The sequence below is a fragment of the Oculina patagonica genome, chromosome 12 (genome assembly GCF_052425735.1).
Source record: "Oculina patagonica isolate OP01 chromosome 12, crgOcupat, whole genome shotgun sequence".
NCBI lineage: Eukaryota > Metazoa > Cnidaria > Anthozoa > Scleractinia > Oculinidae > Oculina > Oculina patagonica.
In genome coordinates this window covers 27,206,782-27,229,636 of record NC_135769.1, presented here as the reverse complement: position 1 = coordinate 27,229,636, position 22,855 = coordinate 27,206,782, and the positions used below count along the sequence as shown (strand labels likewise).

General features: G+C 39.0%; 2 protein-coding genes across 3 annotated transcripts in view; both read left to right on the top strand.

Annotated features, from left to right (window-relative positions):
- The window catches only part of LOC144632798 (ATP-binding cassette sub-family C member 4-like), a 28,196-nt gene extending 22,010 nt beyond the window's left edge, over positions 1–6,186 (top strand). For both annotated transcript variants that reach the window (XM_078491534.1, XM_078491535.1), the window contains exons 4-7: positions 464–1,791; positions 2,391–2,961; positions 3,458–3,594; positions 4,616–6,186. In XM_078491534.1, coding sequence (XP_078347660.1) covers positions 464–1,791; positions 2,391–2,961; positions 3,458–3,594; positions 4,616–5,529 — 2,950 coding nt within the window. In that variant the 3' untranslated portion in view covers positions 5,530–6,186. The remainder of the gene's footprint in view (positions 1–463; positions 1,792–2,390; positions 2,962–3,457; positions 3,595–4,615) is intronic.
- A 4,638-nt stretch (positions 6,187–10,824) lies between these two features.
- Positions 10,825–22,855, top strand: part of LOC144632795 (uncharacterized) — a 28,207-nt gene continuing 16,176 nt past the window's right edge. The window contains exons 1-7 of the mRNA XM_078491525.1: positions 10,825–11,163; positions 18,292–18,541; positions 19,340–19,681; positions 20,588–20,642; positions 21,411–21,502; positions 22,184–22,421; positions 22,654–22,742. Of these exons, the coding sequence (XP_078347651.1) occupies positions 18,296–18,541; positions 19,340–19,681; positions 20,588–20,642; positions 21,411–21,502; positions 22,184–22,421; positions 22,654–22,742 (1,062 nt within the window). The 5' untranslated portion in view covers positions 10,825–11,163; positions 18,292–18,295. The remainder of the gene's footprint in view (positions 11,164–18,291; positions 18,542–19,339; positions 19,682–20,587; positions 20,643–21,410; positions 21,503–22,183; positions 22,422–22,653; positions 22,743–22,855) is intronic.

Genomic DNA, 22,855 nt, shown 5'->3' with positions numbered 1-22,855 from the left:
AAAATGTCCGCGCGTATAACATGTTAACAGAAACCCATAAGGCGTGAAACATTTAACTGTCCTTTGCTAAATACCATAATTGGAAAATCAGTATAACAAATTAACCAGACAGACAGGAAGGAAGCTTCATGGTACTTAGCAAAACTGAATATCAAAAAGCAAACATGTGTAAACAGTCCGTTTTTCTTACCGCACTTAATAGACCATATTCGTATTCTAGGTATTGGACTGAAACTAGCTTGCAATGGAGGCTAATGACGTAGCTTTACAGAGAGCTGTGAAGTGTCTCTGATTGGTTGTTTCTTTTGCGCGAAAATTCTGATTCAAAACAAAGAAACAACCAATCACGGACACTACGCGGCTCTTTGTAGAGGTACGTCATCACTTTGGAATTTTTTAGGTCAAATCGCTCCTGTGTAAGAGAAGCGGCGTTTATGCCAAGACTCCTGAATATTTTTTTCAGACAAGAGATCGGCGTTCTTCGTACCAAGAGTATCCTTCTGTCAGCTTTAGGGGCTTTGGAGTACACTTCAGGAGCTATGGCGACGCTGGTGTCTGTCATCACTCTTGTACTCACTGGTAACCCCATTACACCTGTTAATGTTTTCATGCTGCTATCTTTCAATAATGTTCTACGATTAAGCATTTCTTTCTATGTGGCTGTCGGATTGCTGGAAATAGCTGAAGCTTATACTTCGCTCAACCGAATAGAGGATTTCCTTCTCTTGGACAATCTATCTACAAGGGGCTTGCACGACCAGATGACAGTCTCAGCACAAGAAAGTAGTGATGCTATGGATTCTCAGAGAAAAGCAATGAACGATTCTAATAAGGATGCTATTGGAGAGAAATATCTTTTTACGAAACCAACGGCGATTCTAAGGGTGACTAATCTGACATGCAAACAGATCAACAGAGATGATTATATTCTGCAAGATATAGAACTATTAGCAAGCCCAAAAACTTTGACAGTCATCACCGGACCAGTGGGCAGTGGAAAATCGACTCTACTTTCAGCAATCTCAGGGGAGGTCTCGGATACAGGCGGAAAAATAAGCTTTCAAGGGACTCTTGTTTACGTGCCCCAGATAGCCTGGATCTTTTCTGGAACCCTAAGAGAAAACATTTTGTTTGGTCAATCATTTGATGAAGACAAGTACAATCGTCTCATCGAAGCATGCGCTCTCAAGGAAGACATCCAACAATTCCCCGATTCTGACCAGACTGTTGTTGGTGAATGCGGTGCAGTTCTGAGTGGAGGCCAGCGGGCAAGAGTAAGCTTAGCACGCGCAGTTTACGCCGATGCAGACCTATACTTGTTGGACGACCCTCTGAGTGCTGTGGACTTTAAAGTTGGCCAACATATCTTTGAGAAGTGCATCAATGGCATATTATGCGATAAAACTCGAGTGCTAGCCTCTCACCAAGAGCAGCACATGAGAAATGCCGACGAAGTGATTGTGTTGTACAAAGGGCGTGTCTTAGAAAAAGGAAGTTTTACCGAGCTACAAGAGAAAGGTATTTTAAATGGAACTGTTGATCCACTACTCAAGAAAATGCCGACAGAAAGTAAACTAGATGAGAGCTTGGCAGCAAAGCGACAAGATGAGCAGTGGACCGATCGCGATGATAGAGGAGAGGTCTTAAACAGCCAAGCTAAGGGTCTCCTTATACCGCGAGAGGACCGCGCAATTGGAGTGGTATCATCCAAGCTGTACTGGGACTACTTTAGAAGCGGAGTGCCTCTGTTAGTGATCTGTGTAGGAATTTGTTTCTGCTTCATTACCCAAGGTAAGCCTTTGTCTTGACTCAGGAATTTAACTTCATTTAAAAAACAGTAGGGAGAGGGCAAGGACGCAGGGAACGGAAAGTCTACGGGGGACAGGAAAAGAGAAAGTAGAAAATGAAGGGGGAAGGTAAGAGCCCTGAGCGACTGACTGACTGACTGACTGGCTGGCTGGCTGGCTGGCCGACCGACAGACAGACCGACCGACCAACCGACTGACTGATTGACTTAATGGCTGACTGACTGACTGACTGACTGACTGACTGACTGACTGACTGACTGACTGACTGACTGACTGACTGACTGACTGACTGGCTGGCTGGCTGGCTGGCTGGCTGACTGATTGACTGGCTGACTAGCCGACTGACTAACCGACCCACCGACCGACTGGTTAGCCGGGTGGTTAACTGACTGGCCGACAGACGGACTGATTGACTTACCGACCAGCCGGAAAGCTGACTGACGGACTGGTTAGCTGGCTGACTGGCTCGTTGACTCTGGTTGACTGTCTCACCTTCTGACCGACCGACCGACTGACTGGAAGCACAACTAAGATTAAAAAAAATATATATTATCTTGAGAATATTTTCCACCTTTATTCTAGCAATCGTGGTCTCTCCCGACGTGTGGCTTGCATACTTAACAAAGAAACAACAAAAAGATCAACGTGACTCAACAAACCTTGGTGTGTATGGCTGTCTTGTTGGCGCAGCCTTCACATTTGCCGTTATCAGAGCTTATATTTTTCTTCTGGCTTCTTTACGATGCTCAGAACGTCTCCACGACAAAATGGTTGTAGCGATCTTACAAGCGCCACTAATATTCTTCGACACAAATCCTGTTGGAAGAATTTTGAATCGTTTCTCTAAAGATGTGGGCTGTATGGATGAACTGTTGCCCAAGAAGTTCCTCATCTCCCTTCAGTTCATTTTGTTTGTGTTAGCCGCAATTCTTATTCCCGCCGTGGCGAATTTCTGGGTGCTATTTATTATTCCGCCGTTGACTTTGATGGGCGTTTACATTGTAAGGCATTACTTGAAGAGCTCTCGCGAGTTAAAGAGGTTGGAGTCCATATGCCGGAGCCCAGTCTTCTCTCACATCTCAGAAACCCTGAATGGACTGGATACCATTCGAACGAGAGGAAGGCAGAATGATTTTATTGATCAGTTTTATAGGTATGTAGGAGTAATATACGAGACCAAAGTATTTCGTAAACTGCTGGTTGTCACTTTCTAGTATAACTTCAATCTTGGCCAAAATTCCTTGAAACACTGTTTTCAATCTCGCCCAGGAACATGTAATTTCACTTTTATTTTCCCTCCTACGTACATTCCACTTTCCCAAACCTCAATACCGAGATTCGAGCAGGATTCTGGCTACATCATGGTTCACGTTTGTAACAGGCATAGGAGGGATGGGAACGTGTTTCTCTCTTGGACAAACCCCGATCCGAAAGAAAAATTGAAAGTGTTCCAAGAATTTTAGTTGGGATTGAACATTCGTCAAATTTGTTTCTTAAACCTTTTGGCTGACTCTCTTAACTTCGCATTTCATAAATTTTACAGTAATAATATGGGCGATCGGATTGCAGTTTTATACATCCTTGCGTTTCACTTTCACAATCTTTCAAAGAGCATTTTACTTGTTAACGTTATTTTTGCCGATTTCTAGATATCAAGACACTCATAACCAGTCGTTCATTATGGTGGTGGCAAGTGGCCGATGGCTTGGTGTTCGGTTGGATTTTATCAGTGAGCTTTTCATTGTTGCAGTGTCTCTGATGGCCATCCTTTTGTCTCAGAATGCTGGTAAGAACCAATCTAGAGCCCCCGCACTGCGCGTGCTGCTCCCGCCAAAACTGCTACTTACAGACGTTTCAAATTCTCGAAATCCTCCTCTTTGAAGCCAAAAGTTAAATTAAAAGTTAAGCTTTTCCATTTAAGGACGTTCACGCGAAAATTCTCCAACATTGACTTTTTTCTAAAACTTTCACCACTGTGAGATCATGAGTTACTCATGTCAAAAATGTCAATGGGGGTCACCGAATTCGTTGCGGAGATAAAATGTCCAAAAGACCACATAAAATCTGTAAAATCGAGCATCGCTAACGAATATGGCTGCAGTTTCTTTTAGTCCAAAAATACTGAAAATAAGTCCCTGAAATACAATTTTATTCAGCTAATGACGTTCCTTAAAGTAAATCCAATCCTTTAGCGATGACATTTGCACCCGCCTTACAGCTTCAACATGTCAGGATTCATGACGATTTCATGCCGCGTGTACAGAAAAACTGCAAATTTTTAAACTTCCCACATTGATTTTTTGTGTTCATTTTTTTTAAATTTACAATCTGCTGAGAATTGGAAGAGGAAGTCGTCTATCAAAAAACTTGGGGAGTCACCGACCATTTAAGAGAGTAAACTGCAAGCAAAGCTAAGGCTACCAGCCGTTTGTAAGTTTAGAAAGCTAAGTTTCCTTAGCGCGTGCGCTCGATGCATGACGTGGTGTGGCGTTGCGACATGAAGTACATGCGGAGTAAAAGGATGCGCATAATCTGATTGTTCAGCCATTAGAATATGAGCTCGAGATTTCTGAGGTGAATTTTATGAAGTGATTTCTGTTAAGTGATTTCTATGAAGTTTTAGGGCTGCGTAACATTAACTGTCTTTCTTTTAATCTTCCTAGCAATTAATATTGAATTGTCAAGAAATATTTCTAAATCTTCCTCAACTTCAGAGAGACAAGAAAAACGTCCCCATCTTGATTCCTGTATGTAAATATAAAATTTTACTTCTCTCTTTTCTCTTGTTTCTCCATTTTTTTTACCAGCTTTTGCCGGCCTTGCACTGGTTTACGTCATCGAGACTGTAGATATGACTCAATATGCCGTCAGAATGTCTTCGGATGTCGAGAATCTAATGACTTCAGTTGAACGGGTTATGACGTACACCAAGCTTGATTCTGAGTCAGGATATAAGCTTAAACGACTTCCCCCGGAACACTGGCCACTTGAAGGAAATATCACATTCCAAGACGTATCATTGACGTACTATCCGGGGGGACCTCAAGTACTAAAAGATATAAATATCGAGATCAAAGGAGGAGCAAAGATCGGTGTTGTAGGTCGCACGGGTGCTGGGAAATCATCTTTTGTAGCAGCTCTTTTACGCATGCCTGACGCTGGTGGTGATGTCATTATCGACGATGTTCGAATAAAGGAGATCAACCTCCAAGAAGCAAGACGATGTGTATCCGTTCTTGGCCAAAGTCCTGTTCTCTTTAGTGGATCGTTAAGGAAGAATCTTGATCTTATGGAGCAGTTTCAGGATGTAGATTTGTGGCGAGCATTAGATGAAGTGCGACTGAAACAGCTGGTGGAAAATCTGGAAGGACAACTGGACTACGAGTTATTGGAACATGGTACAAACATCAGTGTAGGAGAACGGCAGTTAATCTGTTTGGCTCGTGTGCTCTTACAGCAAAACAAGATCATCATCTTGGATGAACCCACTGCACACGTGGATCCAGACACAGAACAAACAATCTGGAACACAGTGCGTGAGAAACTGAGTAACTCCACAGTTATCACTATAGCTCATCGCTTGAACACCATCAGAGACTGTGACAAGATTCTGGTTTTCAGGGAGGGGAAGGTAGTCGAGTTTGGTACCTTTGATACACTACTGAATAGGGATGGAAGTGAACTGAGCAGACTTGCTACAGTATCCAATGTCGATAAATGAAGTACCTTAGCACTGCTATCGACAAACTGATAATGATGATGACGATGTATATAGAAAAGACCTTACTTACATCAGTATGTCAAGCGAGTTTTCAGACATTTGCAGAAATTGCACGTGTAAATCTCATGTTTGTAAAAAAAAATACCGGGAGCACAAAAAAAAATTGCACTTATGACTGCGGTGTTTATGCTCACAAGATTAGCATTGGGGCTGGAAATCTAGTAAGCGCCATTTCCTATTCATATTTTCTCCCTTGTCTGCTGAATTCCGTGCCCCGGCCCTTGCGTATTTTGATCACCGTTTTTGATCACAACGGAAGCAACGGGATGCAAAATATTACTGTGTGTTTCAAGGTTTTGTCCATAGTACCACATTCCAACCTTCTGGAACATTTTTAATGGGAACGGACGGTGCCACTCCAATATCCCCTTTCTCATCTTTTCTTCCCCACTCCCTCCCCTTCCCTGGACAAAAATTACGTTATCTGAGGGGACTTCGGATTGGCCTCTTTCATTTTTGGGCCATAAAACACTAATGAAATGAAATGTAATTTACTAGGTAACATGAACATACAGTCTTAAGTGTAATAAGGAAATACAGAATAATGGAAAGTCCCCACTGTAGTGTTATACAAATTTTACATTTTGTCTTGTCAACTTTCACGTGGTATATGAATTAATTTGAACAGACTGTTGACGGCTCTCAATTACAAATAATTCAGCAGGGGATTACTTTTTTCTTCATTTCAGCATTTAAACTACCTTTAAGTTTGTACAATTTCGTAATATGCATAAAACCATAAGTAACTCTTTCTTCGTATACTCATTTTAGCCTTGAGGGGTCTGTTTTTATTTCGTATTTCATTCGTTTGAGGGGACGCTAGCCTGCGAACAGGGTCCCTGGCAAAATAAATCGGGGAGCGGAGCGAGACAGGCGCGATAGCTCGTCTTTCCGATTCTTCTTCGCTCGCTTAACATGCGTTGCAGCCGGACGTGTCACAAAATCCTTGGTATACCGGGATTGAGTTCGTCTGCGACGCAGGCTCCGCTCCCCGATTTTTTTTTTTCACCATTTCCCCACTAAGAAGCTTGTTTGCAGGCTAATGGGATGCTTAGTCGAGTCGAGATCGAGAGTAGGTGCCAAATCAAGGGGATGCAATAATCATCCGTGTAACGAAAATTGAGTTTTTAATTTGACGTGTGAAGTGTAATTTCGTGGCCATTGCCCGTCATAGGCGTTCTGCAACACGGTCACATGATACTGAAATGGGTCCGCAATGCAGCACGGCTAAAGAATACCGGATAACCTACAAAGCAAAGCAACTTAGGTGTCCCAGTGCGTATCTAAAAACAGCAGATACCAAAAATGGGATTTTGCCTGGCGTTCGCGGAATAAACAAAAGTTTTCTATTTTTTTTCTAAAGGTGGATATCCACTGTCGCGTAATTAAGGTGGGGGTAAATGTGTATTTGACGAAATTTTAGGAAATTTAAAGAAAGGAAAGGAGAAAGAAAATTGTTTTTGAAAGACCACCAGACAGTTGACCCCACGCAAGAGCACTCCAGGTTGTCAGGGGATTGTTTTGGTGTCCACAGTTCTAATTTTCAACTTCAAATTCTAAATTTAACATCACACTAAATCTTCAATATTTCCTTATTTCTCCAAACTTTACTTATCCTTTGAGAAAAACTATCTCCTCCCAAAAATCCCCAAAATTCACCAAAAAAATTTACAAGTTACTGCAAGACATATATTGGTGAAATGAGCAGAGAGTTCTTGGATTGCTTGAAACGCTAACGAGATATTGCCATTAAACCCACATTAAACGGTGGAAAAACGCTTTTTCAAGTGAACCCCCTCCTTATTTGGCAGTTTATGCGTGTCATAGAGAAAAGGTATGAAGTTGAATGTGAGTACAGTTAGTCCGCGCTAATTCAAACTCGGTTATTTCGAGATTCAACCCATTTCCCTTGGATTTACCCATCAGTCTTTCGAACTATTTTTTTTGTTTGCCTTGGTGGTTCGAAATAGCGGGGTTCAACTGTATGTGGTTCAACTTCTTCCCGCAGACGTAAGCCGTCCATACCTTTTCTCTATTTTGTTTTACGCGCGTTATTACGCGGCAGTAAAAGAAAACGTGAATTCCCCTACCCCCCGGCCGTCACTACCCCCCTGTTACAACTCTTTAACACCCCCTGCCAGTTGAGAATGAACGTAATACAGCTGAACTACATGACTAAAATAAAATAACGATAGACTACAACGTAGCTGAAGCGGTGAACAGAAAATATAGATCTGTACAAATTGTGCGGCATAATTCGCGTTTTCCTGTCGATCATTCAGTAGACTAAATTTCAGACGTCTTCTCCGGTCGCTTTATGCCTGGGGAGTAGGCGACCAGAAAAGACGACAGAAATTCGGGTTAGATCGTTCAGTTGACTCAGTTGTTCTGGCCGCGATTCAGATTGTTCAAAAAGGTGGATAACCGGCGATCCACCGAATAAATCGCTCTCTAGTAAATAGTGTGGTATGTTTTGTTAACACTTATCCACTGGATAACGATTTATCAGGTGGATAGCGTTTCTGTTCTGGACTGGTCTGTTCTGTTTTGTTTTGTTTTGTTTTGTTTTATTTTCTTCCGTTAAAATTTCGATTTCTGATACCGGGGAAATTGTTAAATAGCGATTTCTGATCCCGGGGAAATTGTTACCACTGAGTAAACCACTTTTTATCTGCAGGCGAGAACGAACGTTATAACAAATTAAAACTAACCAGTCCTCGTTTGTTTTTATTTCTTTTGTCTTCTACTTGCGTGAACAAAACGTTCGATTCGATGATCGATTTCACCATTCAACTGACATGTCATGACGGCAGGCAGCTTGAAAACAAAGCTCTATCTCCGCCCACAATGTGCGTCAACTTGCGTTGCTATAATATTATATGCTAAGGAACTGTTTATCCGTTTTACTACAGCATTCAATAATAATATATGTGACATTAAGGTCGCACTTTAATAAGAGACTGTCGTCTGGAAGGGCAAAAGGTCTTTCTCGAATTTTTGGCGCGATTAAGGAAGGATTTATAGTTTAGTCAATATTAAAAGCATATGTGGTTTTGATGCAAATGAGTTTCACTAGACAGTTACGAAAATGAGTGTCCACAGATACCGCTTTTTGAAAAAGAAACAATTTCATTAAAATTTGTAAAAATTTCACCAGGAAGATGAAAATAATAATGAAAATATACATTTTGCTGTTTCGACTATTACTGTAAGCTAGGAAAGACTAAAAATGTTTTTTTTTTATGTTCATATAGAGTCTGTTGAAATTGATGATGAATTCATGTTCCTGACAGCTAAGTGGACAATGAATATGCTGAAATTTTCCTATTTTTATTCCACAGTAACGAGGGGGGAGAACACGACTCAAATCAACAACGTTCTTTTATCGGAAAAGGAAAATATATATTGCTTGATGGCAATTAACTTTTTTTGTTACGATATCAGTTTGAAAAGGTAGAACGTCGAAATTGCAATATAAACTTTATGTGGAATACATCTATTTAATAACGTACTACACCGCGCTTGTGAAAAAAACGCCCCCATACAAAATTAAGATCTTTTATAAAAGCCTGATCATAAATTCGCTTTTATTTGTCTGTGATTATATACATCCTCATCTCGCTGTGAACAGAAATAAAAAGCTTGTAGAGATGTACAGTGTAATATTATTTACGATTTACAAGCTCAAAGGTCTGTTTTGATGACCGAAGAAAAAGCAACAGTGTTTTCTATATCGAAGCCAAATGTAAACAAACGCAGAAAATTATAAAGTTTATTTTCAAATGTATTCATGAGGGCATTCTTGCGCGTAATTTATGTTTCATTCAAGTGCATTGTCTGTTCCACGTTTATTTCGTTAAGTCTTACTTTTCGTTAGAAGCTTTTTCTGAGTTCGATCTATTTTTTTATTCGTCTATTTTCTTTCCAAAGTTCTAGCGTTCATTTTGCGTGCGGTCTCGAAGAACAAACCCAAGAATGACACTTGACAGATGTTCGTCACATGCGTTTCGCTGCATTCTGATTGGCTAAGAACCTGACCTTTCTTAAGAATACGGGTTGAGATCTTGGGATAAAATGGCGCGCCGCAAGAATTTGGTTTGTGATGAACGACTAACAAAAACGAATAAATAAGGGTTTGTTTTGTCTACGAAATCATCGAAAAAAAGACGTTGTGGTAGTGTGCTGCTCGTTGTTGAAACACTGCCTCGTGTATTTAAGCGCCTGCCGAAATAATCCTTCACATTTACACTGGCCACAAGTTCTGGCTTGTATTCATCCATTCAAGTGGATTTCAGGTACTTTGAGTTTTTAGACATGTAGTCTTTTATGCTTAATAATTTACGAGTAGAGTTTTTAGCGAATTATGACTGGCGGAGCACGGCCAGGTACTCGTCAATATTTTTGCCGCTGTCCTATCGAGAGGCTTGAAGAACTTCTGTAGTTGAAAAATAAATTGCGCTATTAATTCCGCGTCTACTATTTTTTTCACCGTCAACGTCAAGGCGGAATTGACATTCAGAGAAAATGAACGTTTATAAAAATGGATTAGTTTTAATAAAAAACCTGTACTGAATGAACAAGAAGACGTGTATTGACAGAAATCGCGAGCAACTAGAGAGAACAACCGTGTTTAAAATTACACATTTCAGCAGGAATTAGCCAAACAGATTGCGAGAAATTTTAGTACGAAATACCGCGCGTTTAGAAATGATTTGCAGCTTCCGGTGGCGATATTCGATTCCAATGATAAACGAAGGTTGCCTAGCATTTTCGAGCCATCATCACCACGATGACATGTGAAAGAGGAAAAAATAATTGAAAAAAATATTGGAAAACATAGTTACAGAATTCATTTTGTCGGCTTTTTCCTCGTAGCTCATTCGATCGAATAATTGGACCGTAAAGCTGTCTCTACATCTAGCTTCTCAAAGGTTAACATACTGATTTTAAATTGATCCATCTTTAATTAGAGCTCTTTCACAACATCTCGTAGAGTTAAACCAGGCCTTCCAATGGCTAAGTTCCAAACAAATTTCAGCGATAATTCAATCTGCGAAATAAAAAACAGTGTTCGAAAGAAGCAGAATATTTAAAACATAAAATCGTTTGGAAACGAATACACAACGTTACGCCCTCCAGCAACTACGACGGATTTGACCAGGCATTTCCGCTTAAATTCCCAAATGAAAACTAGCCCGGTATTGTTGTATCGAATTTCCCTGTCGCGGTTTGATAATTATTTTGTCTGTTCTTGAGCGCTTTGCCAAGTATCACAACAGAGCGCGATTTTTGCTTTCCCTTGTGGAAAGTGGTCTCAGCATTGGATTTAAGCATGGAATGTTTTCAAATTTGTTGACTGGGAGGCAATCAGCAAAGATCTGTCGCTTTTGTAGTGTGTTTTGTAATGTAAATCGGTATCAGACGCGACGCGATCGCATGAATCTTTCTTCAATATCGTCGATTATTGTGTGCGCACGCGTACTGGGTTGAAGTCCTACTGCGAAAGCAAAATAAGACGGAGTGTTTTTTGTCCACTATAAGTTGGCCTGCTTTCACGGAACAAGCTCCGTAAAGGTAAATATCGCACTGTAGTTGTGTTCTTTATTTTTCGGTTAGAGTCATGTATATGTAGGAAAAGTGCTCGGCGCGAAGTTTCATTCGTAATTTGTGAAACTATGGTGAAGAGTTTGCAAAGATGGCTGGTTGGCTGGAGTGTCACCCGAGAAGCGACTTGAAGACAACGTGACGACCGAGCCATTCGCCACCGAACCTCAGCGCGTCGAACTGGCAAACAAACTCGCAACTTTGGCATCTTTATTATTTGAAGATTTCTAGTGATACAATGGAATGACTCCCACTGTTTTGGGGGCCTTTAAGGACGTCTTTTTATACGCAGATTTAATCGCCCATTTTTGAGTTAACTGAAATGGAAACGTGACGAAACGATCCTTGCGAATTCCATCATATTGAATGCCCCAGACTCAACAATAAGTTATCTCTCGGCCGTTTCTCCTGTTATTCAAGGCAGCTAGGAGTTCTTATTTATTCAGCGACGAGCGTTATTTGTGAAGGCGTAGCAAAATAACGACAATTTAACACAGCGTTTTATGGTCGGCTAAAGGACATAATCCGGGCGCGCATATATTGCTAAAATCGAAAACGAACGATTACATTAAATATGAAGGGAATCGTCAAAACTGAGAAGACCAAAATCGAGGATTATACTATTCTGACATAAAAATCACAAACTACAAGTGAATTATTGAAATTCGGCAAAACGCAAACGGCGTGATTGTAGCCCTGCAACATGTCACCGTCTTGAAATTCATGTGCGCCCATGAGCTTATTTGCATGCATCGTATTGTATTTCCTGGCTTGTCGTGCGAGAGCAAATTTGCTTGTATTAGCTTCAAAGGAATAAAATACGTTTGGATCAGGAAGGCTCGCAAAAGTACAGACTTTTGCTACAGACGTTTGTGCGTGTTCGTCGTCTACAGGTTGTAAGTTTCGACGAAACAAACATCGCTCGGCTTCTCATTTGACTCCGTAAGTGGCACATTTTCAACGCGTGTTTTCGAAGTCCACGCTCGACTGGGCACGTAAGAATGAATAAATTTGCAACTCGCCGAAGCGATTTGTTTTACCGCCTACCTCTCTCTCGCTAATTTTAAATATCACTGTGTTCGAACTTTCGATTTTCAATGGTTTACCTTTCTGAGGAAAGCGTGTGATGTTTCAGATCACGCTGCAACGTTTCGAAAGGGATATAGGGTTCTTCTTATAACAAGATTGTCAGCCGAATAATTAATATTCATAGGGTTGCTCCAAGCAGATTGTTTGTCTTAAATTCATCGTTGAATGAAGGTAGTGTTTTATCGTGTGAATTTTAAGTAATTTATCTTGGGTTCTCTGCGGATAAAAACCCTTTTGGAATATTTTCGTATGAAAATCGTTATTTTTTTTGTCACAGAGGTTAGCAGTGAAGGAGATAAAGAGCACGACCCGTCAGATGTAATCTTCCATTGAAATAACTTTTGCACAAAACTTACGCGGTGTGAATTTTCTGTGTAATGATAGCAAATTTTACTGAAAAGTTTGATTAGATATTTAATCGAAAAAAAAATATCGGAAAAAAATAAAGTTAAATTTATGTAAGAAACACATGCTAAATTTTATTGCTTTAATTTACATGCAGAAACAATTTGTTTCTAACAGCTAAAGTTAGAAGATGTACAATTTCTTATGCATTTCAAAAAAATTATAGATCATTTTCTTGAGAATTGTTATTTGCAAAACAATGTGTATGTCATTTGCTCCTTTGGGCTGTAAAATAAAGTGCACCTTAATTTATACAGTAATTTTCATTTAAAACAATACTTAATGGGTTCAATAAATATAAAATTCTGCTCCATAATAAGTGGCAAATTATTGCAGGTAATGTTAACAGGAACTGTTTATTTTAGTACCAAATCAATGAATGATGTTTTCATTTTCTCACGGAATATCTATAAATTTTATCTGGTACAGCCACTATTTTTGTAAAAGTATCTAAGAACACCTTTTTCGCTCTACAATTTATATGGTAGGTTTTGTTTTAGTGTGCTTTGCTCAGAAAATATTTTTTTGCATGGCAATTGTTTTGCCTGATAAATTGAAATGCAATGTATACGTAGTTTTTAGAAAACGTGTTCAAGATTATGTGGGGAAAGTAAGAGTATCTTTAGTTAGTTCTTTTGCAAATCATTTTCATGGCATGTCAGAATCAGTAATTTCTTTCTGTGTGATAAGTACATCTGATGAGATATTTTATTTTTGTGACTAATAATATGATGTCTAGTCATGGCTGCTAATAGTGTTTGTGCAAAAATGAATTGTCATATTTATTTTATTTTAGAAATCAGGAAAGCCACTGCAACCATTTCACCAGTGTATCAACTCAGTGTCGTTGTATATATCCGTTTTGTCAGGATGCAGTATTTTTCATATTTTTTAATGCATATACACTGACCATTTTGACCAGATGTAAGTTAGATATCAGTTTTGTCTCTGAACAGCCGCAATAAATGACACAATTTTCAGAGTTTTTTCACCATATTTTAAGTCAAGTCTTCAACTAAATGTATTTTAGATCACCACGTGTGAGTTATCTTCACAACAGTTTTTTTTAATAGTTCTTGGAATTGAAACTGAAAAATTGCATTCATAATATAGTTCAGCTGTGGCTTATAATAAAAAAAGAGAGAGAGGGGCTAAAAGACTAGTTTAATAATTATACAGTTAAATATTTGTGATATACAACTATAAATATCTGATTCAGGTTTAGCTATGTAGTTTACGTGCTTGTAAACTCTATTTGCCTTTTACCAGCCTTTTTACTTTCAGGCCTTCAGTATTTCTTTGCTTTACACACTGTAGTGGTAGAAGGGAAATAATAATGAATTAAAACAATCAACTTTTGTACATGTAAGATTAGGATTTGCCTTGATACAGTGCAAAAATGGGCAAAGTGAAATAATTTTTAGTTTTCCATTGAAATGTACGTAGTTTTTTCGACGTTTTTGCTTGTTTACAAGCTAAAAACGTAGAATAGGGGTTATGTGGTCAAAATTTGGAACCACATATTTGTAAACTCTCAAGGGACTTTTTTAATTCATCAAGGGACTGTTTTAATTTCTCAAGGGATTTCTTTCCGCTGTGGGTGATCACTTGCGATCTCGTGAAAAAAACGTGACTTGTCACATTTACAAACGTTATATAACAATTTTAAAAGTGACATGTCAGCTTTCTTATCTCAACGCACGTGTGTCTGAAAGGCGATCTATACAAAGCGTCGCACAAACAATGAATTGCGTAACTAAAACACAAATAAATAATCACTAGCACTTACATCGTTTAAAAAACGTCAAAAATAAACCATACCAAAAAACTCGCTCTTTTCAAAGATATTATTGAAGTTAAAACAAATGCAAGAGATGGGGGCTTCTTTTAGCTTAGGAGCGGTTAAAAATTAGGCCACATTCTATTTCGTCATCAGCCTAGGTCGTTAGGGACGTGACCTCGCGTTGACAGGGAATGACAGCAATGTTGCATGAATCGGCTTTACAACATGCGATCGTATCTACGCAGTTCGAGTGGAATTTCAGTCAAAGACAGCAAAATTCTTTCGTATTTCATCTTCAAATATAATTCGAAAGCATTCACTTTATATATGGCTTTTGTTTAATCCTGGGTCTTGATATCCGACCCTCGCAGAGTCTAGACAAAACGCAGCTTGAGTGTAACGATTTGTTTACGCCGCAATTATATGCGCAATGTTTTCTCCGACAGTAGTCGGAAATATCCTTATTTTTTTTCGTGCTTTTTCGTGGAGCAATCGTAACGATACGGCCTTGAACACATTGAACAGCGGTCTACCTATAACATTATTCAAATATGGCCGGTCGCAAAAACAAAGCGTCAAACGCATATTTTGCTGTTTCATTTGCTAATTTCGCTGCCGTAATCGACTGCCTCGAAAGGTCCTTGCAATTTTAAAGTATAGAATTGTCAGATCTCGCTGAAATTTGCACTGTTTATTTGTGTAATGTTAAGGAATATGTGTATAAATACCCGGCGCGGACGAGCCATTTTTGACAAAATTATATGGCTGCATTTCCTCCGCGAAGATAGGAAATTGTTAAACTAAACTACAAAGAAACTGTAATGATAAGTTCGAAGAACAATGCACAGGATAAACCTTCGACTCATACTTCATGCAAAAACGTCGATATCTCGAAGAGACTTTGATTATAAACTGTCCAGGAAATATTATGTTTACTGTAAGCCGAAATAATTATTTTAAGCTGTTTGATAAACATGTTCTTTGCATACTGTTAAAATGATAATGTTGTTTGCAAGTGATTATCACAGATGATGAACTCTGCAATTCATTTAAAGATAAAATAAATTTATTACATTTTTTTATTTTATTTACTTATACTAAGAGAAAAATTCTTTAAATCCAAAATTGTTTAAGTGACAAAGTGAACCTAATACCCCAACACTTTGCATTGAGATTTTGATGTCAATACTATTTCTGTAACAGTATTTTTTTAAGGATGGAAAGTCCTCAAGAGTGATCTTTATTAATTAATAAATTTCTCCTTATTTTTATTTAGACAAACACATTGTCAAGCGGACGGGTTTAAAGAATAATGGAAATTGTTTAGTTTGGCATATTGCCTTAAATGAATCACCAGGGCTCGAACCTGTCTGGTCATCTGGGACAAGTAGATTTTCTTGTTGAGCAAGTAATTAACTTTTCATGATATTTCTCACTTGCCCAACAAGGGCCTACTGGCAGGCCTTCTACTGGAGGGGGCGTAAAGGGGGTACGATACCTGCCAAATGACACAGAAAAACTTACAAATTAACCACAATACCACATCAAATTTAACCAAAGATTTCCATGAAACGCAAATACCAGTTTTGAAAGATCAGGAATACAGTATAATCCCAATTTCTCAAACCATCGGTCCCAATTTCTGATGAACCAATTTTTGTTTCCCTTGTACTTTTCTGTAATTTCCCCGGATTTCTCAAACCTCATTATTTTTCAAGGCAATTTTCGTTGAATCCCCTGGACGTAAAAATAAAACCTTTATTTGAGCAGTAATAAAACCACAAATGGGGACACTTTAAAGTAAAAGAAAAATAACAAAATCTAAATATCCTAATAAATGCTAAAATCGGTTAAAATTGGTTAAAATATTTACAATCAGGATTCTACTGTATGTTATTGATTCCGATGTACTAGATGTTATATGTACCATGCCCCAATAAACATGAAAGTTAATCTTGTGACAGTCAATCTCAAACTGGTTCTTAAAAGTTCATGTGTACTCCCAAACTATAACCATACTTGGATGCTCGAAATTGTGCAGACTTCACTAGTTTTATGTGTTAAATTATGTTCTTCCAAAATGCAATATGTTGTTGTAGATTTTCATCTGTGTACAAGATCAAGAGGCAATGCTTTTTTCTATGATCACTGCATATTTTGTTTTTTGTTTTTCAGTTTGATTGTTTATGAAACTAATGACAGGCAAATCAATCAATCACTAGCCAAAAATAACATCAAAACAGCTAATGAATCCCTTTAGCTGCCACATACTGTATTTCAATCCCTAAAACGTGACTGGTGCAAATGTATCAATTAACCGCTTATGCTGCTAAGCCAATATATACTAGGTCCTTTCTTAGGAACATTTACACACTCAGTAGACCATGATAGGAATTAGATAAACTGTGCAGGTTTGTGGTACGGTTCAATATCAAAGTTGGTTAACTGTTTTACTTAGCTATTAATTTTGTTAGTCAGAATTGTTTGAAGAACACTTTCAAGGGATTAAAAGAAACAGAATTTCCATGCTTAGAAAAATTATTGAAAAATTGATTATGCAAAGTATAATGTTCATTGTAATAAAAGAGAAACGTGTCTAGTAGCCATTTTTAGCCAAAACTGCTTCTGATTGGCTAGTTCAGTGTTGTGCTTTTCATGCATGAAAAATTTTAAAATTAATGATAATTTCTCCCTTTGAGGTCAAATCGTGATATTGCCAATTGGTAGCTGAAATATTACAGAACTGTGTGATGGTGTAATATTTAAGCATGCACTTTATAAATTGTGGTTTTAATCTTTTGAAATATTATTCAGATTACTTTGGTCAAGGTACACGTGTTCATATTACTCAACCATAAACACTACAAAATTATGTAAAGGTTAAGAGCAAATTATGCAAATTTTAAAGATTGAAGTCCATATGGTTATAAAAAGAAAACTGAATTTTATACCATGTACATGTACAACATGTATATGTTTTCTCTGTCTGTTACATTTCTGTCTGTTTGTGCATCACTATTCTAGCTGGAAGATTCAAGTCATGTGTCTCAAAAAAGAGATACTGTTGCTGAGCCTCCTTGTTGTAAAAGAGTTTCTGCTCTCTTTCATTGTTGAACAGCCTGTGTGATTATGTGTTGGTGTATATAGGGTTTTGGAAAAATTACTCAAAGAATTATAAACACTTGATTCTTTTCACCATTTTCTTGGTCATAAATGTAACCCATACTGGTATATATGGCAATATCATTTCCAAATGTGTGGTTCCAGAAAATACCTATTTCCACCCCACAGAAAGTCAAAGGATGGTTTCAAAAGGGAAAGACTTTGAAAGGCCGAAAGTTATCAAGGAAAGTATGAATGGAAACTGAAATTTCCAGAGAGTGGGGTGGGGGATTTAAACCCCTAAACACTCTTTTTTGGAGAGGGGGGGGGGATATGGACAATTTCTGCAAAGTACAGTCTCACAGGATACCTGGAAAGTAATAGCATCCGTAATCAGGGCTGCAAATAATTTTTTCCCTTGAAAGGACATGCATCCAACAAAGTCACCATTTTGATCGGACAAAACAAAAGTGAGGTTGGATATCATATTACAGTACTGCTTGATATGTGAACCTACTAATCTAATGCGTTGTCAACACAGAACATTTATGTTTGCACTGGAAAGCCAAAAAAGTTTTCCGGACATTCTGTCCGACCACAGTTGGAATTTAATCAGACATTGGCAAATTGTGGCCGGCCAGTGTCTGATGTCCGACTGTTATTGTCCTGGTTGGGGTCATTGAGTTCTGTTCTTGAATTTTTCTTTGTTGGGATTTTAGGGAGATGGATGCAGACCCTGCACCTGATCAGGGTCCTGCTGGTGTAGATGACGCAGCACCAATGGACACAGACAATCAGCAACCAGATGAAATGCTCCCTGGCATTGGTGACTCAAATGTGTCGGCACCAGTAGAGACTATGACTGGACAGGAGAACTGTCAATCAATTTCTGATGTTACTCAGGAAGATAATATGGATTCTGGTGAAAAAGCTGATAACAGCACGGAGTTGAATCCAGAAGATACAAATGTAAGACTCAAATAAAATAATTGTTTATAGAATATTTTTGTCCTTAAGTTTTGTTAAAAAAAAAAACTTATTTCCATTTAACAGTTATTGTTAATTATAAGTTATTATCAAGACTGCAGACCTTTTGTTATTCTTTTATGGCAGCTTTTTATCAAAACACAATGGAGGGTCATGAAGAGGGGGGGAGCAGAGATTCCAACCCTCCCGATTTGATGCGTTGCCTCCCACTCTCCCGATTTGTATCAGATTCTCCCGATTTATCATGAAATTCTGAAAACAAGAGAAAAATTGCTAATTTTTAGCACTTTTTGCGATCTGAGTGTAGCAAAAGTAAAGAAAAGTACCAAAAATGTTTGTGAAAAGAATAAAGACCTTACAGAATAACTCAGAAATGATGTCAAAATGCCGGAAATGGCACTTGAGAGAACCTAAATTTGCAAAATTTCCCGGTGGAACATGCTTCCAGACCCCCCTAGAGGCGCACACCTTCAGCGCTAAAAAAACTCCCTTTTTTCCTTCATAAAGGGTTGGAATCTCTGGGGGAGAGGGTATGAAATCCCATTTCCCAGCCCAAATTTTGCTCAAATCCCATCAATTAGCAAGCCTATGGTTTCCCCGTTTTCCAAATCCCAGTTCTATTCTGTTTGTTTGTTTGTGATTCCCAGTCCCAATAAACCAAATCCCATTTTCCCAGTGAAAGTTTGCCCAAATCCAAGTTCCCATTTTACCCCTTCAGGACCCTCACAATAATTAATTACAAGATTTTCAGGTTTGAATTCAATTAAAACCCTTTTTCAGGGATTGCATCCTGAAACTGGTGAAGCTACTGAAGATGCGGCCCTTGACACAGATGCAACAGAGGAATTAGCCCTGGCAACAGAAGCAGAGGCAGCTACAGAAGATATTCCTTCAACAGCGACAGATTCAACTCGTTCCGTGTCTTTTGAAGACAAAGTCGAAGGTAATGTCCAGCAGGACCAAGAAGACAAACCTGTAAAATTTGGCAAAATAATTGATCCTCATGTTTTGGGATGCTGTGAGTACTGTGGCGGTCCAGTCAAGAGGCGACGGTTTTGTTCTCCTCTCAAGAGATTCTGCTCTAAAGGTTGTTCTCGAAGCGCTAGAAGAGCTAATGTGAAGGTATGTGAAATAACATGCATTTTTGTAATGAAGATTAAGTTTTTTGTTTTTCAAATGCATCGTGGATCTGTGGATCTTTTGAATGGACACTTCATTGTGTGGTTTCAGGAAATATTCATACCCACCCCACAGAAGGTCATTGGAATTTCTGAGGGGGTGAGGGATCTCAAAAGCCAAAATTTTAAGAGGAAAGTATGAAGCTAAACTGGACTCTCTGGAGGGGTGTGGAAGATCAAGCAAAATAAAAACATCTGCAGGGGAGATATGGATATTTTCTGGAACAACACATTTCATTTAAGTCCCAGTGGGTTCTTATAGCAGAACAACTTATTTTTCAAAGTGAATTCATACGCGTTCAGAACATTTGAAGTTTTGATGGCAATCTGTGCAATCTCTGGAGCAGTCTTCTTATAGTCACTGGACTGGTGTCTTCTGCTCTTCAATTATATAAGTCACCCAAGCTCCAAAATTGTAGTCTCTATGGCAACTACACTGTAGGGGGGGCAGGGGGGTCGGAACCTCCCACCTCCCGTACCTTTTACTCCCACTTCCCATACCTTTTATTCCAGCCTCCCGCCCATTTCCGTAGCTTTTCTCTCCTGTTTACTCCATGTCCATTGCAAAATATAATGAAATGTTACGAAATTTCACTCGTTTTCTCCCGGTTCCCGCCACCTTGAGAATCCCGCTTCCCGCCCTCTCTCCTCCCGGGCTCCCGCCCCCCTGTCCCCCTCCACACTGTAGAATGGTCCCAACCTGGAGAGTTGACTAATGTTGTCAAGAGTTTAAGTGTGGCTAGCTACTGACTTTTTGTATTATGTATAAATTGGTACCCGCAAATTGTTGAAAAAAAAAAAGTTATGTTAATTTAATGAAATGTCTGAAATTTAATATCTAAAATTTCAGAAGAAAGAAAGCGAGGACAATGGACAAGATTCTGATGATGGGAGCACTGCAGGAGGTTAGTCATGGAAGATCAAATTGGATTAAAAAAAAATAAAATGTAGACATTATTTTCAGCTCACTTCTTAACAGACTGTATTGCGCACTTGGTCAACTAATAGGTTTCCTTTTTGATAACTTGGTATAATTAGGTTTGCAGTTTAAAAAGATCCTGTGTATAAATCCTTTAATATCTGGGAACAATTACCAGTATGTAATTATGCTCAAATTATATCTATTTTCTTTGTACAATGACGATTATAAGTATAAGAAAGAAAATTGCCGGCTAGAGGATACCACATTCTAGGAACTAATAATAAAAGAGAGATCTTATTCATAATCAGTATTTTGGGAAAATATGTAGTCTTTTGTACTGTGGGTGGGGACAGGGGGGTCTGAATCTCCTGCCTCCTGTACCTATCACTTCCGCTTCCCGTACCTTTTACTCCCGCTTCCCGCCCCTTTCTGTGGTGGTTCCCATCTCTTTGTCCATGTCTGTTGTGCAATTTAACGAAATGTTGCGAAATTTTACGTTTTTCTCCCGGTTTATGTCACCTTAAGAATCCCGCTTCCGGCCCTCTCTTCTCTCGTTTCCCGCCTCTTTTCTCCCGGGCTCCCGCCCCCCTGTCCCCCTCCACTGTACTGTGCTGGACAGAAAACTATTGCATTATTTCAATTTAGAACTTGTAGAGTTTGAACTGTTATCACCTTGATGCAGGTTAATACTAGGCAAGCAAGTATGCACCACTTATGATTAGTTTTGACATTTTGTTTTCTTTCTTTTCAGTTGCTGAAGGTGAAATCCCTCATAAATTTACTTGGAGTGATTATATGGAAGCTGCCTTAAGTAAAGCTGCTCCTGATTGCTGTTTCAAACATGTAAGTGTAAATTTTCCTGTATGTGAATGCGAAAGATTTGTGGGCCTAGGCATTCTCTATAACGTAAACCAGAAACTTTTTAGCACTTGGTTGATGGGTGAGATACTCAACAATATGGCGCAGTTCCAGATAATGCAAAAATATATATATCAGCTGCTTGACTTGCGGTGTTCTGGTTCAAAAATTTCCATCAACCGTTCAGCCTTCCATATACATCCTTGACCACGACAAGCAATTCCTTGTTATTTTTCACAAAGAGATTTTTTAATGTAAAACGTCTCTAACAGAGCCATGCAACCTACAACAACTTGGATGTCTGCTATCGCTCGATGAATATATTTTTCGGCGTTTGCAATAGATACCATCCAACATTGCTGCAACATGAAATCTGTGAACATTTATTTTGGTGGCAAAACTTTCCGCTCTCCCCTATACTCAGTAGTGACAAACACGACACCTTTCTGCCCCTCCCCCATGTTGTTAATTTGTAATCTGCTAAAATCTAGCAGACACGAGACCAGCCTGTGCCAGGGTCTCTCTTCTCTTGCTCTGGGGGGGGGGGGGGAGGGGGGGAGGGAGAGACCCTGGGAATGAGGTTTGTGGGAATGTTGTGTTCCATGGTTTAAGCCCTTCTGTTATGCTTTCAATTGATAATAATGTTGCATATTTTTTACCCATTAGTCAACTGTGGAAGTGCCAGGCTTAAAACCAGGGATGAAACTTGAAGCTGTAGACAGGAACAATCCTCCATCATTCTGTGTTGCCACGGTGATACAGCAGGTTGGGCAGAGGGTGCGTATACGTTATGACGGCTTTGGTAAAGACAGCAGCAACGACTGCTGGTGCAACTTCCAAGCAGAGGAGCTGCATCCTATTGGATGGTGTGCACAGAATGGTTACCCTCTTCAACCACCTAAAGGTATAGGTGGGAAAATTGTCATTGCTACTTTAGATCATGTACAGCCATATTTTATGCACCTATTAATTAGTTTAATTTCAGAAGGGGGAGGTCGGGGATGGGAGAGGAATCTGACAACGATAATCTTCCTGTAAAACGCAGTATTAACATCATTACATATTGTTTCATATCTCCACATTGTATTTTCAAGTGATATTTGTTTATAATTTGGATTCACTTGACATGTCTGCAGGTATAAATAGCACTCTTGAAGACTGGAGAACATTCTTAACCCAGACCCTGACTGGCGCACTTGCCGCACCTCATGATCTCTTCAGAAAGGTATAGTTACAAACTTGCACAATATGTTTGTAGGGTTGGGATCAAAGTAGTGTAACTGAAAAAAATTGAGCCTAGTTTATTAAACTTCTCAAATGCAAAATATAATCACGGTC